Source organism: Sminthopsis crassicaudata, chromosome 2, assembly GCF_048593235.1.
Source record: "Sminthopsis crassicaudata isolate SCR6 chromosome 2, ASM4859323v1, whole genome shotgun sequence".
In the NCBI taxonomy this organism is placed as follows: domain Eukaryota; kingdom Metazoa; phylum Chordata; class Mammalia; order Dasyuromorphia; family Dasyuridae; genus Sminthopsis; species Sminthopsis crassicaudata.
This window is the reverse complement of record NC_133618.1, coordinates 397,383,333-397,399,042: the sequence shown is the minus strand read 5'-3', so window position 1 is coordinate 397,399,042 and position 15,710 is coordinate 397,383,333. Positions and strand designations below refer to the sequence as shown.

General features: G+C 31.6%; 1 protein-coding gene across 8 annotated transcripts in view; it reads left to right on the top strand.

Annotated features, from left to right (window-relative positions):
• The window catches only part of CSNK1A1 (casein kinase 1 alpha 1), a 54,683-nt gene that overhangs the window by 15,289 nt on the left and 23,684 nt on the right, over nucleotides 1-15,710 (top strand). For 5 of the 8 annotated variants that reach the window (XM_074291767.1, XM_074291764.1, XM_074291765.1 and 2 more), the window contains exons 3-5: nucleotides 8,428-8,554; nucleotides 11,191-11,289; nucleotides 13,702-13,785. In XM_074291767.1, coding sequence (XP_074147868.1) covers nucleotides 8,428-8,554; nucleotides 11,191-11,289; nucleotides 13,702-13,785 — 310 coding nt within the window. The remainder of the gene's footprint in view (nucleotides 1-8,427; nucleotides 8,555-11,190; nucleotides 11,290-13,701; nucleotides 13,786-15,710) is intronic. The other 3 variants (XM_074291770.1, XM_074291769.1, XM_074291768.1) reach the window with 1 other exon arrangement.

Below are 15,710 nucleotides of genomic sequence, written 5' to 3'. Positions count from 1 at the left end.
CTAAGATTTGGAAATAGTTAAAAGTTATTTCCTTGTGGTATGACTTTGGGTCTTTAAAGGTTTTTTTCCCCTAAGGCAATTGGGATTAAGTGATTTGCTCAGGGTCACATAGCCAGGACAGAGTATTTTTAAAAAAAATACTTTATTTTCCAAATACATGTAAACATAGTTTTCAGCATTTTTTTTTTTTTTTTGCAAAATTTTGTATTCTAAGTTTTTCTCTTTCCTTCCCATATCTCCTGAACACATCAACAATCTGATATAGGTTAAACATGCAATTCTTTTAAAACATATTTTCATGTGGGAAAACTAGGACACTGATGCATTGTTGGTGGAGTTGTGAAAGAATCCAGCCATTCTGGAGAACAATTTGGAAATATGTCCAAAAAGTTATCAAAATGTGCATACCCTTTGATCCAGCAGTGTTACTACTGGGCTTATATCCCAAAGAAATTCTGAAGAAGGGAAAGGGACCTGTATGTGCCAAAATGTTTGTGTCAGCTCTTTTTGTAGTGGCTAGAAACTGGAAAATGAATGGATGTCCATCAATTGGAGAATGGTTGGGTAAATTATGGTATATGAATGTTATGGAATATTATTGCTCTGTAAGAAATGACCAGCAGGATGAATACAGAGAGTTTTGGAGAGACTTACATGATCTGATGCTGAGTGAAATGAGCAGAACCAGATCATCACTATATACTTAAACAACCATACTGTATGAAGATATATTCTAATTGAAATGGATATCTTCAATATAGAGAAGATCCAATTCAGTTCCAGTTGATCAACGATGGACAGAAACAGCTACACCCAGAGAAGGAACACTGGGAAAGGAGTGTAAAATGTTTGCACTATTGTCTTTCTACCTAGGTTACTTATACCTTCAGAATCCAATTCTTAACGTGCAACAAGAAATTTGGTTTTTACACACATATGTTGTATCTAGGATATACTGTAACACATTTATTATACCTGGGATTGCCTGCCATCTAGGGAAAAAGGGAGTAGAGGGAGGGAGGGGAAAATTTGGAAAAGTGAATACAAGGGATAATGTTAAAAAAAAAAATTTATCCATGCATATGTACTGTCAAAAAATATAATTGTGAAATTAACAAATTAAAAAACATACTTTCATGTTCATATTGTGAAAGAAAATCAGATCAACAGAGAAAAAAAATACAAGAACATTCATATGCTATAGCTTATTCAGTCATTCTCCAACTGATGGACATCTACTCAATTTATAATTTCGTGCCACTATAAAGAGTTGCTAGAAACATTTTTGTTTGTATGTGGGTCTTTCCCCCTTTTATGATCTTTTTGAGATAGACAGGAGTGAGATTGTTGAATCAAAGGGTATGCATAGTTGAATAGCCCTTTGGGCACAGTTCCAAATTGCTCTCCAGAGTGGTTGGATTATTTCACAACTCCATCAACAGTACATTAGAGTCCCTAGTTTTCCCATATCCCATCCAACATTTATTATCTTTTCCTGTCATCTTAGCCAACCTGAAAGATGAGAAGTAGTATTTCAGAGTTGTCTTAATTTGCATTTCTTCAATCAATAGTGATTTAGCATTTTTCCTATGATTATAAATGGTTTTTATTTCTTCATCTAAAAGTTGTCTGTTCATATCCTTTGGTCATTCTGGAAAGTATCTCCTTGTAATGTTTCCTGCTAGACATTGGCGAAATAGAGCTAAACCTTCTTGTATCTACTGCAGTTGGTATCTATTGCAGTCATCATTTCTTAAATAATGAACATAATGTAATTTTTCCTTTTGCAATCTCAGAATCTCTGTAGTTTTAGAACATCTATGTGGAGTTTGGGTCTTGACCTGGATCTTTATGAATCTATTTTAGTTTTTACTGTATTTATGTTGATGAGCCACATGTAAGTCTTAAAATATGAAATAAAATGACACTTTTGAATACATGGTAGAATAGAAAAAGCATTATATATGAAACACTAACTCTAATAATGTAACAGCTTGTTTATTTTTTAATTATGTAAATACTCAGCCTGGAGATTTCAAAGCTGTCTTGTCTGTGCTGCTTTTTGGTCTTATATTGTTTCCCCTTACTTAAACTCCTATTCCAACTATTAGGGGAAGGGGAGAGGAAAAAAACAAAGCCTTTGTAACATACATTTAGTTAAGCAAAACAAAATATATTGTTTGAATATGAACATTTATAATGTGTCTTTGGTAGGATCTTTCATGAGTCTTTTAGAGAATTGTATTTGTCTTTCAGTTTGTCAGTTCTCAAGTCTTTCACAGATTTTTTTTTAAATGATAATATAAATTTTTATTTTTTGCTAACTCAGTGAAAAAATTGATAAATTCCTATGCTTAACATAAAATTGATCAATTCCTGTGCTTAACATAGTACCTGGAATGTAGCTGGTGGTTAATAAATATTAAGTGAGTTTATGCATGTCTCAACAAGATTTCTTTAGGACAAACCCATTTTATCATTTGAATTGACCTAATATTATATCGTGACATAAATTTGTTCAGCCAGTCCCTATTAGATGGCACTCTCTTAGTTTCCAGTTCTTCACTATTATAAAAGAGTTGCTTTCAAGGCATTTCCCTTCTTGGGTTTCTTTGGCCTAATAAGGACATAGCTAGGTCAAAGAGGCATTTCTATTTTTTTTTTTTTTTAATTTTATTTAGAATTTTTTCCCCACAGTATATATGCATGAGTAATTTTTTTTATATAATATCCCTTGTATTCATTTTTCCAAATTATCCCCCCTTCCTTCCCCCCCAATGACAGGCAATCCCATACATTTTACATATGTTACAATATAACTCAGATACAATATATGTGTGTAAATACCATTTTCTTGTTGCACATTAAGTATTAGATTCCGAAGGTATAAGTAACCTGGGTAGATAGACAGTAGTGCTAACAATTTACATTCACTTCCCAGTGTTCCTTCAAAGAGGCATTTCTGCATGTAGACTGTGTTCCTCAACTGGTAAAAAAAAAAAGAGGGAACCAGACTGGTAGCAGTAGGGTGAAAATTTGGGAATACCTCCCTGTTAATTTAAAAAAAAAATTGTTAGATTTCACACCTTGGGTTGGTAAGACATTTCACCATTGACTAGCTTTTTCAGTCTTGTTACAGCCAAGTTTACTTAATTGTTAATTTTCTCATCAACATAGCAAACACGGTTAAAAAGGAGGGGGATGTGTTTATTTTTGGGAAAAGATACTTTGGCCTTTTTTGGAACTTTTTATCTGGTCCTGTTAAGTGGCAGTCATAGATAAAAAAGAAATAGCAGATTTGTCTCCTATTACTGTCTAATAATAGCTTTTACATAGCCCTTGATAAATGTTATTTCATCTCAAAAATTATGGAATAATATATTTTAGAGATGAGTAAATTGAGGCAGATTAAGTAACTTGCTCCAGTCACAGATTTTCTTGATTCCAGGTCCAAGTACTTTTATCTACGTTACGTGCTTTTGTCTAGTAGCTATAACATAAATTCAAAAATTACTAACTAGACCTTTGTAATAAATTAAAGATACGTGATACAAACTCAATATTTTATAAATAGGGCTGTGATCCAACTATTATGAACTATTTTATATAGATGAAATAGAAATTGAGAAATGTCTCCAAGGTAATATAGGAATTGTTTTATTAAGAAAGGAAGGGAAAAAAATCAACATTATATACCTTACAGATCATCTAGTCTAAACCCCCTTATGTATTGAGAAGAAAACTTGAGTCATGAAAATGCTAGTTTGACAATATTGTGATCCTTAAATTGTAGGGTGGGAAAGGTCAGTGATTAGATCAACATCTAGAACCTTGAAGAAACTAGACATCTAATACAACCCCCTGATTTTTATAGATGAGAAGTAATATGTGGTTATAGATGAGTTTTGTGGGTAAGAGGAACAGAAAGGAGACCATCATTAAAGTTGGAAGTTTTTGTGCTTGGGAATTGTGGAGAAATAAATTGTAGAGAATTGCAAGAGAGAGCAATGAAATGATGGTATGTCATGGAAATCCTGCTTGACAGTTTTTGTCTAGTCAGAATTAAACATTGATTCTACCTTATGTGAGAAAGACACACAATATGACTTGTCACAAAATTACACACTATCAAAATTACTTGTCCCGGGAAATTCACATACTACTGTAAATAACAATAAAAAAAGTTACAATATGATTAATATTGAATGATTGTGCAAATAGTTTAAATGCTCTCCCATCAATGGAAATATCCTCTATTTTTCATTGCTATGGTTGAGAAAACAATGTCTTAAGTATTTAAATGCCCACTGTTCTAAGAGCTGGAGATACAAATATAAAATCCTGGACAGTCCCTGTCCTCAAGGAACTTACATGCTAATATAAGAAAGCCACAAAGGGGAAATGGTGGGGGCAAAGTGGTTTTTTTGTTTGTTTGTTGTTTTTGGAAAGTTAAAGGGATGGTAAATGGAGGCTTAGAGAAATAGATTTGGCAGTATTCATCTTACTGTAATTAATAGGGCTAATACATAGCTGAGTAGGAATTTGAAATGGGAGTAAAATGAACTTGGGAGTGGCCTACATAAGAGTGTATTGTAAAACACCATATAGGACAGATGGAAATAGTTCTTTAATTGAAGTTTTTAAGTCTTTACAGATAGGATCTCTCATCAAAAAGACTTATGAGAAGGGATGCTGGAATAATATATAAAATATACTTTTAGGAACTTAATTTTCTATTACAAAAGGTGGACTGGGAAGAGGGTGGTGGATTGCAGGTCATTCTAAGTGGGGAAACTGGGGTAAGCAAAATTGTAAGTATTGTTTTGGTTTGAATAAAAAGTAGTAAAATGGTAAATTTGGAAAGATTGGTTGAGCCCTTAATGTCAAGCTAAATATTTTATACTTCTGTCTTGTAAAGAAAAGGGAACTATTGAAAGTTTTTATATCGAGTTAGTGACTTGAGCATTTGAAAAAGAGACTGTAGGCATGAACACCAGTTAGGAAACTGTTGCAGTAGTTTAGGATTGAGGAGAAACATACTTGGATTAATATAGGAATGAAAAAAAGATGAATTGCTGAGAGGCATGAAAAAAATATTAAATAGGGCTTGGTAGTTTAATATTAGTATGTGGAAGCAAGGAAGACAAGATATAAAAATTAATTAGAAGATTTTCCAATTTGATGCCAAGTTGAACAAGAATTAAGAAGTTAGAAATTAAATTCAATAAGTATCAAGCATTATGTGCAAAATACTAATTGTTCTAGGAATTAGAAATAAGAAAAAAACTGCCTAAATATTTTCTATTTAGGCACACAGAAAGCATTAACAATTTAGGGGATAGGAAGTAGTAGGAGTTTCATAGTAGAGTTGGTTTCCATGAAATTGAGGTAAGAAGAGAGATGTGAGTTTTCTGAGGGATAATTAGAAAGTTAAGAACAATGTTATTTTTCTGTTATTTTTCAGTCAACAACTTAGAAAATCTGATTTGTAAAAATATTTTTGTGTCTGGGAGAAAAAGTGTTTTCATATAACCCTATTTTATAGATGAAAAATTTGAGGGGCAGATTAAATGATTGCACTATTTTGGTTGGTTAAGGCATCACTAACAACTGAAGGTTGCAAACCTCACCATTTCTATCAATTAATTTTCTATTCTATTGTCCCTACATATCTTTTCTCTTCTCCCCATCCTAAGCATTTGATTATGGCTTGTCAATTCATACTCCATGTGTCCTATCTGTACATTACCAACGATATTTAGGCCTCTCACTTGGACTGTTGGGATAGCTTTTTTGTGATTGGCTTGCTTCTATCATTCTCTTTTCTCATAAAGTGATATTCCTCAAGCTAAAATGATATTTCTAAAACATAGATCTATTATGGCATTTCCTAGCTCAAAAGCTAAATCTCTTACCTCTAGAATAAAATACAAAATTTTCTGATCTGTATTTCTAGCCTTATTACCATATTCCTTTTACTATTTTATGTTCCATCCTGCTTGAGTGTGGGGACTGTGATTTGCCCTTTTTTGTCTGCACTGTCCCAATATTTGCACAGTACCAGATACCTAGTAGGCAGAGCTCTTTGCAGTTAAATTTGACAACCCTATGAGTTTCCCCTACTCTAGGCTTTTATTGTGATGGTTTATTAATCTTCTCTTTCAGTTGTGTTTTAATTTATTTGATACATTTCTAACTACTTTGAAGTATAAGAGGGAACTGACCTTGGTTAGACAAGATTTTAGGCATTTTACCAAAAAAGAAATTCAGATTTAGGTGAATCACTTCACCTCTCTGAGTTTCAAGTTAAATGAAAGTGTTGGACTAATTGATATGTAAGGTCCCTTTCAACTCTATGAAGTTGTGATGGTTAAGTCCTGAAATGGAGTTTGAGAGGTGAAGAGATTTGTTTATAGTGACACATCTAATTATGTGTTATATACCATAGGCATTTTAGAAGTCATTTAATCCAACCCCTATTCTATACATTAGAGAACTCAGTAAATGGTAGATCCTGGATTAGAGCCTAGGTTAGAATTGAGGTCTTCACCATCTCTCCTATTCCACATTCAAAGTTAAGCAAAATTGATAAAAAGATCTTACCTAACATAGGGAAAATTTAGAAATGCATTTGATCATATTCTTCATGACTAAGATTGGGCAATTAATCTGATTTTTACTGCTTTTTAATGTTTTTATTTGTCCTAATCATTGTATATATGCAATCCCTTTACTAGATGATAGATTTGGAGCTGGCAAAGACCTGAGAAGTCATTTAGTCAAATTTAAGCTATGTGTTGTGATTTGTCCAACATCAGGTAAAAAATAGTGACAGATATATGAACGCAGTTATTCCAAATGTAGGCTTCTTTAGTATTCTGTTCCGTTCATTCACTCCTGTTCTACTGTTCTGTTACTGTAATGTCAGTAAATATTTTTTGTTATTATTGTTGCCATTTTCAAAATTGCTACTATGCATATTGTATACCTTTTTGGATGTTTCTGCCTTCCATGGGATTATATGCTTATAATATCGCTGAGTCAAAGAATAAATAGTATCATGTGTTTCATTTCTCTTTATATCTCTGTTCTACTACACAGTAAATGCTTCATGTTATATACACAGTGAGCTTGCAGTTTCTTTTGATTGCCTTGACTAGTTATGTTCAAATATTGAGAATTAATTCCTCTTGCATTCTTTCTCCCCTTAATAAAGATCAACCTATATTTGGAATCCACTTGATTATTAAGACACTCAAGCGTCAACAATAATTTTTTGGATACTGCTACTGTGTATGGTTGTAAGGGATGAGGGGGAAGTATAGGAAATTGATCTTGCTCATGTGGCACTTAACATTCTAGCCTGGGAGGGCATGGAATCATGAAAAAGACAAGTTTAGGATCTCTGGCTCATTGATTGTTCACTAAAATTTTAGATTATCAGCTAAGTCAACAAGTTTTTGTATTTAATGCCTTCTGTGTTCCAGGCATTGTGCTAAGCAAGGGAGATTACAAAGAAAGGCAGAAACAGCTCCCTTCCTTTCAAGGAAGTAGCTCAAAATCAAATGGGGAAGACATCTGTGTACAAAAGTTACATACTAAACACATTGGAGATAATCTTAAAACATTAAGGAGGATTAGGAAAATCTTTTTTATAAGGAACTTTGAACAGAACTTAACTTTAAAATTTTTCAAATAATAGATTCTTAATGCTAAGTCACTTAATTCAAATTCTGTACTTTTGAAGCAAAAAAAGGGCATAGTACTATTAAATACTTAAGCACAATTTATGAGATAGACTTTGAAGATTTTAAAGGGTACTTTTGAAGAATTATAGCATTTTATTTTTAAGAATAATGATTGTACAAATACACTAATTAAATTGGTTGGTTATGTCCTAATCAAAAACTAGGTTTAGAAGTGAATTAAAACAATAGGCAAGAACTAACATCTTATTAAGCTAAGTATTTTTTATTTTATAAATAATAGTGGGAAAAGTGTTTCACTTGAAATCAGGACAGGGATTTAAATTCTATCTCAGATTAATCCAAGAGAAAGAAGAAAAGATGACCCATGAGAGGGCAAATAACCTTTCAGAGGTTACCTCATATGTAAATATAAATCATGCTTTTTTTTTTTTTTCTTTCAAATTTTTGGCCTCACAGTGCTTGTGTGGAAAGTGTTTTTGCAAGCACTTTCATGCTGTGTATACACACACACATACACACACACAATTGGTGGAAAAGAAGCCCAGGTTTCTGATGTTCTTTATATCTTGTTAGCTCTTTTTCATATTGAGACATTTTTTAAAATAGAAAATAATTTTATTCCTGATGTTATGTAAATTAGTTTACATTTCAACAATTAACTAATGGAAAATTTTAGATGATTTTTCATAATAAACATTTTTATATCTTTGTTTTGCAGGTGGTATGGTCAAGAAAAAGACTATAATGTTCTAGTCATGGATCTTCTTGGACCGAGTCTTGAAGACCTCTTCAATTTCTGTTCTCGCAGGTTCACAATGAAAACAGTACTTATGCTAGCTGACCAGGTATGTAAAGAAAAGCTATTACTAAAATTGACATAATAAAATGGTATTTAGCATAATTCTATAATATTGGTAATTTGTACTTGTTATTAAAACAGAGTCTAGGAATTATGAGTGCACCAAAAGTTTTTATACAATTTTAAGTTGTTTTGTCAAACTTGCCATATCTTAAAAAAGAAACTACTATTTTTCATTCAACAGATAATTTTTTCTTTTGTTAAGCTCGATTAACTGGCTAAAAGGAAAGACTGTGACTCATATGCTTAGATAACTTTATCCTTCTTAGAGTAGGGTAAGAAGGTCCTTGGTTAAAAGCAGACTATTTTGCTGTCATGATTCTGTAGCTTTTTGTCAGGTTGAGTTAAGAGAAGGCAATATGATGTTATGTAAAGAACACTGGTGTGGGAATTGAAATCTTGGGTTTTTTTCAGGGAATTAATTGTCTGTTACTTGAGATATCTGTTAAGTTTGTGAGCATCAGAGTCACTCAAGTATAAATTTAGGATTTGGGATTATATTGCTTCTTATTTCAACATTATATGGGACAGATCTTTATTTGAGTTTTTTTCTTGCTAATCAGGTCTTTAAATTAAGGTGTTAATGTGAGAGGGCCTAAAAGTGGGAGTGACCCTTCTGAAACCAAAACTTAGATAATTTTTTGTCAGGCTTCTCTGAAATAAAATTTCCAGTTCTTTCATAGATAATGAGGTTAATAAAGAATAGGAAAAAGGAACACAGTACTTGATATTATTACAAGTGATATGAGGGAAGGGGAGTATCTTGGGGGAAAAGTTAAACATTTATAGAAAATGGCAAATTATAGAAAGATATTCGAGATTGGCACTTGAGCATAAAATCAAAGATAGGAAAATATGTTGAAAATATTCAGGGAGAATTTATGTGTTTTGGGAAATACAGTGAGAGTGAGAAGGAAATTGAGAGGATAGTAAAAACTTTTGGTAGAACTTTGGAAAAGTTTATGTAAGGGAGAAAGAAACATTTCCTTAAATCCAACTTTTTTGTCTTAACTAATTTTTTTTTTTTTACAGATTAAATTTTAATATTAGTGTTTTTCAGATCTGTAGGACTTAGTGATAGTGTACATTTATAAAAGCACTTTATAGTTACACCACTTTTTTTTTTTTAATTTGCTCTTTATAATAGTCCTGTGAGAATGGCATAAAAATTGCAGATTTTTAAATACAAAATTAATACACTTGAAAAACAATGTAGAAATTAAAGTGGCATCACTGTTTTATATATTTAGAAATGGAAGAGCAGAGAGGTTGAAATTGTCTCATGAAGTTAGAAGGAGGAAGAGAAGAGAACAATCATTTATTAAATGCCTGCTGTGCACATAACATATTTCATTTGATCAAAAGTAATATGTAGCAAAAGTTCAATAACTTCTGATACCGAATTAGATGCTTTTTAAAAATTATAATAGTCATCTTTCAAGAGTTCTTATTAGGAATCTCTCAGAAGATCAAAACTCATTTTTATATTGAGCCATCAAAACTTCTGGAAAGTCAGGAGCAGTGTTTTGTACTTTAGATGGTCCTAAGTAAAATCATTATGATTATTGATATTCCTTTACTGAGTATAAAAAATTGAGGTAAATTATCTATAATTATAATTTGTCTACTACTTGACTAATATGCTGAAATTTGGCATTTTAATGAACTGAACATGTTAGCATTTTTCTTCTGAAAAGTAAAAAAAAGAATATTACTCATATACAAATATGATACCTACCTAACTCATTGTACTCAATAGATATTCATTAAAGACTTTTCATCATTTTCATCCCTAATTTCAGAAAATATTTATGTCAAGATTTAGGAGTGAGATTATGAGAGGGATATGCCAGTTTTTTAAAAAAGAAAAGAAATAAAAATTCTTTAGCAAGAAATAGGCGATTAAAAAACAGAAGCTTGAAATCATGAAGAGGAAAGAGCAAAAAAATCAAGGTAGTAAAATAATGTACCTGTTTTATAATTCAATAAGCATTTATTGAGTTACTTATTGTATGTCAGGATGAGCAAAAGCATGGAAATGTGAGATGGAAAGCCATATTAGCAATAGCCAGAACAATGTTTTGACTGAAGAGTATATTAATGAGATAATGGGAGTAAAATGATACAAGAGGCAGAAAACTATAATATATTCCTATATACTACCATATATAAAACTATAATATATTCCTATATACCACCATATCTTTTTTCCTCCAAGTATTTTCTCTTCCTTTTCCTTTCTTCTTAAGATATTTTTAAAAATTTTCATAAGAATTAAAAGAATATGTGGTTTTTATGTAATAGTTGTGTGTGTATGTTCATTATACCATAAAAAAAAATATTTTAATGATCTTATCAACTGTTAATAGAAAAAAACTAGCCATTGGTTCTGTTGGCATTTAATATACCATACTTTTAAGAACTCTTGGTCCAGTGTGGTGACTTTTTTTCAAGAATATGTTTGGTTCCTTTATCTGTATAATTTTGAAAAATGCTACTTTTGTGACTTAGAAGGGAATGGGGGAATATTTTGCAATGCTTATAAACTTTTTTGTCAAATGAACTTGTTTAAAACTAGTATATTCTTTTTTATTTTAACTCAGTTCTCTTTTCTTTTTCCAGATGATCAGTAGAATTGAATTTGTGCATACAAAGAATTTTATACACAGAGACATTAAACCAGATAATTTCCTAATGGGTATTGGGCGTCACTGTAATAAGGTTAGTCCGGTGTTCTTTGCATGAAAGAACAAAGCATCTCTCTCTAATTTCTCACAAAATTTCAGCTTAAAAAAATTCTTAGTACTTAAATTAGTTGTTTGTAACCACTTTTGAAGATTGTGCCACAAAGACCAAATCACCTAACTCCTAACTTAACTTTTCCAACTCTTTCAGCCAAGAAAGTTAGTTAGATCTTATTATAGAAGTTGTGTTAAACCTAAAAGTCCAAGTGCTCTGTAAAGAAACCTAATTGCTTCTGTTGTTTTACTTTTGAAGTATTATGTCCCACATTCACATAATAGTGGAAGTCCCCATATATTTTTGTGTTACAATTTGATATTAACTTCTTGGCTCTTAACTTTTGGATTTCCTGATACGTGTTTATGCCAGCTTTGAAGCTATTGACCCACTTGTCACCAAAACATTAAAGTTTGCTGACTGAGCATGGTTGGTAATTAGAAATTCTTTAGTCCTTAAATATTGGTTATGAGTGTTTTTCTTGAGCCTATTTCAGAAGTAATATACAATTTTATCCATGTTACACTTGCCCAGATGCTAAATTTGGGTGGGCTTTTTTTTTTTTTTTTTTTTTTTTTAAAGAAACTTGAGAAAAATGAAATTTATTATGTCATAAAATCTCTTTCATATTTTGGAATTTCTGATAGCTATTGAACTTATGTGGTGAGTGGGTCTTAGTTAGTGATGCATGATTGCAGTCAAATATTGTATAATCGTATAGAATTTCTCTTCAATGATTAGTTTTGTTGAGTGAATTGCTTAATTTACCGATTCAATGTTCAGCTCGGGCAGACAGGCAGCATTGGCAATGCACTAAGCATGCTGTGTTCTGATAGAAATTCTCAACTGCAGGACAACTGTACATTGGTTTTTTTTTGTTTTTTTTTTAAATTGGAAGCAAGATTCCCATCGTTTTGTTAAACCATCACAATGTTTGATATTTTTAAGCTCTAGCTGCAAATGTTTACCTTTGTTTGCCTGTATGAATGCCAACTTGGAGCATTAGACATGGAATTGGTTGCTAATGTGAGAGATGTCAGTGTCGGTCTGACTTAGTTTTATAGAATTAAATTTTTTTGGTTGAGAAACTGAGCTTTTTAACAGTATTCAAAAATCTACATGTAACTTGTTAAATCTTGCCCATTCCCAAGTTACATATTTTTTAATTTACTAGTTATTTCTTTACTATAAATAAAACCAGGGTGTTAAAATGTCCTGGAAAAAAATCTGATAATAGTTCAATTGAAGGAAAAACTTAATTTTTTGGCAATTTTGTCAATTTCTCAATCTTTCCCTTATTTGGCCATTTCCCAATCCCCTTCCCTTCATTTCCCTATCTCCATTAACTTGACCTTTATCCCTTTTAATACCCACTGTGTGCAGTCATGCTGGGTTTGACATTGTAATACCTAGTTTTTACTTTAAATGGGAGTAATGACCCAGAAAATGCTGCTTTGCATTTTAAGAAATAGTTTGTTAGTCATATAGATATAATAGAAAGCCCAAATTACTCCCATGATGTTTTAAAAGTTCTGTCCTCTCATTTTAGAGGTCAGCCATAAAAAGTATAAGAATTTGTCTTACATTACACACTTTTAGAGAATCTGGCATAGAATTGCAATATTTTGTTTAAGTAGAAATCAAGCAACAGATATTGCTTTTAAATTTTACATTAAGAATTGATTCCTTTTAACAGTTTCCAGATATAAAGTAGTATTTTGTTTGTAGGTGATCCATTTATTTATTTATTTTTTTATTGTTTACTATAGTTAGTAATACCAGCTGAATAAAGACTGGATTCTGTGGTAATCTTGTTCCAGTAGTTTTTTATTAATAGAAAAATTTGTGGTTTAAGTAAATTATTTTTAACCAAATTTATTATTTGGAAAATTGTTATGAATGGATATTAAGGAGTCACTGCTCCTGTCTTTAAAAGGTGAATTTATTCACTTTTGCCAATAATCAGCCCTGCATGCTTATGAAAATAAACTTTAAGGTGACTAAATGCCTTCTACCTCTTCCTTACTGAAGATTTTTTTCCCCTATATACTGTCTTTTTGGGGGAAGGGCAGTTTGTGGTACAAAAGATTGCAAAGACTAAATTCCTTTTTTTAAAATAGAGCCAAATGTCACCATTGCTATCCCTGTTTACAGCAGTGGCACTATATAAAGTGACACTTAAAATTAAGTTTTTTCTAGGATTCAAATTTTCTTGAGCATGTGATTCTTCTCAATATTTGAAAAACTGAGAAGCTCCAGTGCTTGGTGGAAGAAGGATGGCATTTGGCTACCCTTTTCTTTCTCTGATGCCTCGGTGTTGCCTGTCTGCGCCGGCCATTGTTGCAATGTAAGCAATCCTGTTTGATGCACTGCCACCCTCTATTGTCTGTTTAGTGTTTAGAATCTCCAGTGGGGAAGAGGAAAAGAAGCATGACTGTTAGTACTTCTCAGGACCCATCTTTCTCAGGATTAAACCAGGTCTGAAACTGTCTCCTATTCCAACCTCAACCCCAAATTCATGTGCTTTTTTGGTTTTATTTTTTGTTTTGTTTGATTTCTGGAGAATGTAGACCTTGCTCAAGCACCTCTTACGTTGGCATTATTCAGACATACTTGGCAAACATGTAACGTTACTAAGATATTTCCTTGTGGCTGTTGCTTAAACTATAAAGTTTAGAGAAAAGTATATAAAAGGATTAATTTTAAATATCTAACATCTACCTACATGAGATAATGCTGTTGTAGTTCTGTTATCAAAAATTACTTAAGAGTGTTATTTGGGTTGAATTTAAAGGAATAGCCCTGTTTATTTTATTAAAATAACATTTGGAATAATAGATCTTAATGCATGGGGGAACATAGCTTACCATAGCTGCATCTGAATACTTTGTTTCTGAAATTACTTCTGGAAAGCCCCCTTTGTCCCCTTTTCTAATTTTAATGAATTTCAGGTAAGTAAATTTAAGTTTTAGCTCTTGGGCATTTGGTACAACAATTGATCCTAGTTCTATATTCCTTTCTCTCTACTTTAGGAACTAAATGGCTGTTCAATACACTAAATGTTTTGGAACCAGAAACTTTGGTAAAAAAAAGAAAAAAAAAAGTTGTACTACATTAGTATATCTCAGTGATAATAGTAATCAACTTGATAGAATACTTTTATAGCTGCAGAATGTTTCATACTGTGTGGTACAATTATTGCCCTTATTTTACAGGTGAGAAGCTGATTCAAAAAAGGGAAATTAGTTTATAGGAGAATAGTCAAACAGCTAAGAAAATAGTGGAGCAGGGTCTCAAATTTGAGTCTTTTGACTCCGAGTCCAATACTGTTATGCTCTTATGCTATGTTCTCACATCTCAACATATTTAGAATGTTCATAATCCTGATACATGAGATGTGTTACGATAAATTAAAAGTTGCCTGTGTATCTGATAGAATGTTAGAAAATAGGAGCTATAGTCTTTTCTTGCATGTGCTACAAAATATCTTTTCATTGTTTACTAAATAGTGAAAATTAAGTGCCTCCTTCATTAGATTTTTTTTCCACAAAAAAAGAGAACAAACTAAAAGTTGAATGGCTTTCATATGTCATATGATCATGCATGTACTTTTAAAAGGCTGCTTGAGAGTGTAATAAATACAGTCAACTCTTTTTAGCTGCGCTGATGAAGAAGAGCATTGACTGAAAATGTTTCCCTTTTTTTCCCCCTTTTAAATTCTTCCAGCCTAATGAATGAACATTAGTAAGCGCGCATTTAAGATTTTATTGTGCATTACATAGACCAAATTAATCCCAAACTGAGCTTTTAATATTGCACCAAAATACTTTTTAGGTCAACTTTTCCTTTATATTCCTTTCTTGCCAAAGCAGAACCATAAGAAAAGTATATTTACTTGGTAAAAACCCTTAAATAGATTACTAGACATTTTGTCTTAAATATTTGTTACTTGAATGTTCCCTATTCATCAGCATAAATAATTAAGAGTTGACTTAAATTTTACAGATTTTGCAGCATTTTTCCTTTTTCCTTTTTCTTTTTTTTTTTATTTAGTTAATTTGAAAATGTGTTTATATTTTCAGTTGGGATGAGCAAGAGAGATAAAATTTAGGAATAATGGAACATGAAGTAGTTTAACTTTAGATTTAAAAAAATGGCTATATATAATTGAGTTTTCCATATTATTTTCTTCTATTTATTAAAGTTGGACAAAATCTTGAAGAGAAAAGTGTATTTATTGAATGGAAAATTCCTCTCACTGAATGTTGTCTTTTTTTTTTTTTTTTTTTTTTTTTTTTTTTTTTTACCTTTACCACAGGGATAACTTTTTAGAAAAAGATTTTTCAAAACATATATTTTTTTTTTTCCTTCTAGGCAATTTATAGAAACCTTTGGATAACTTT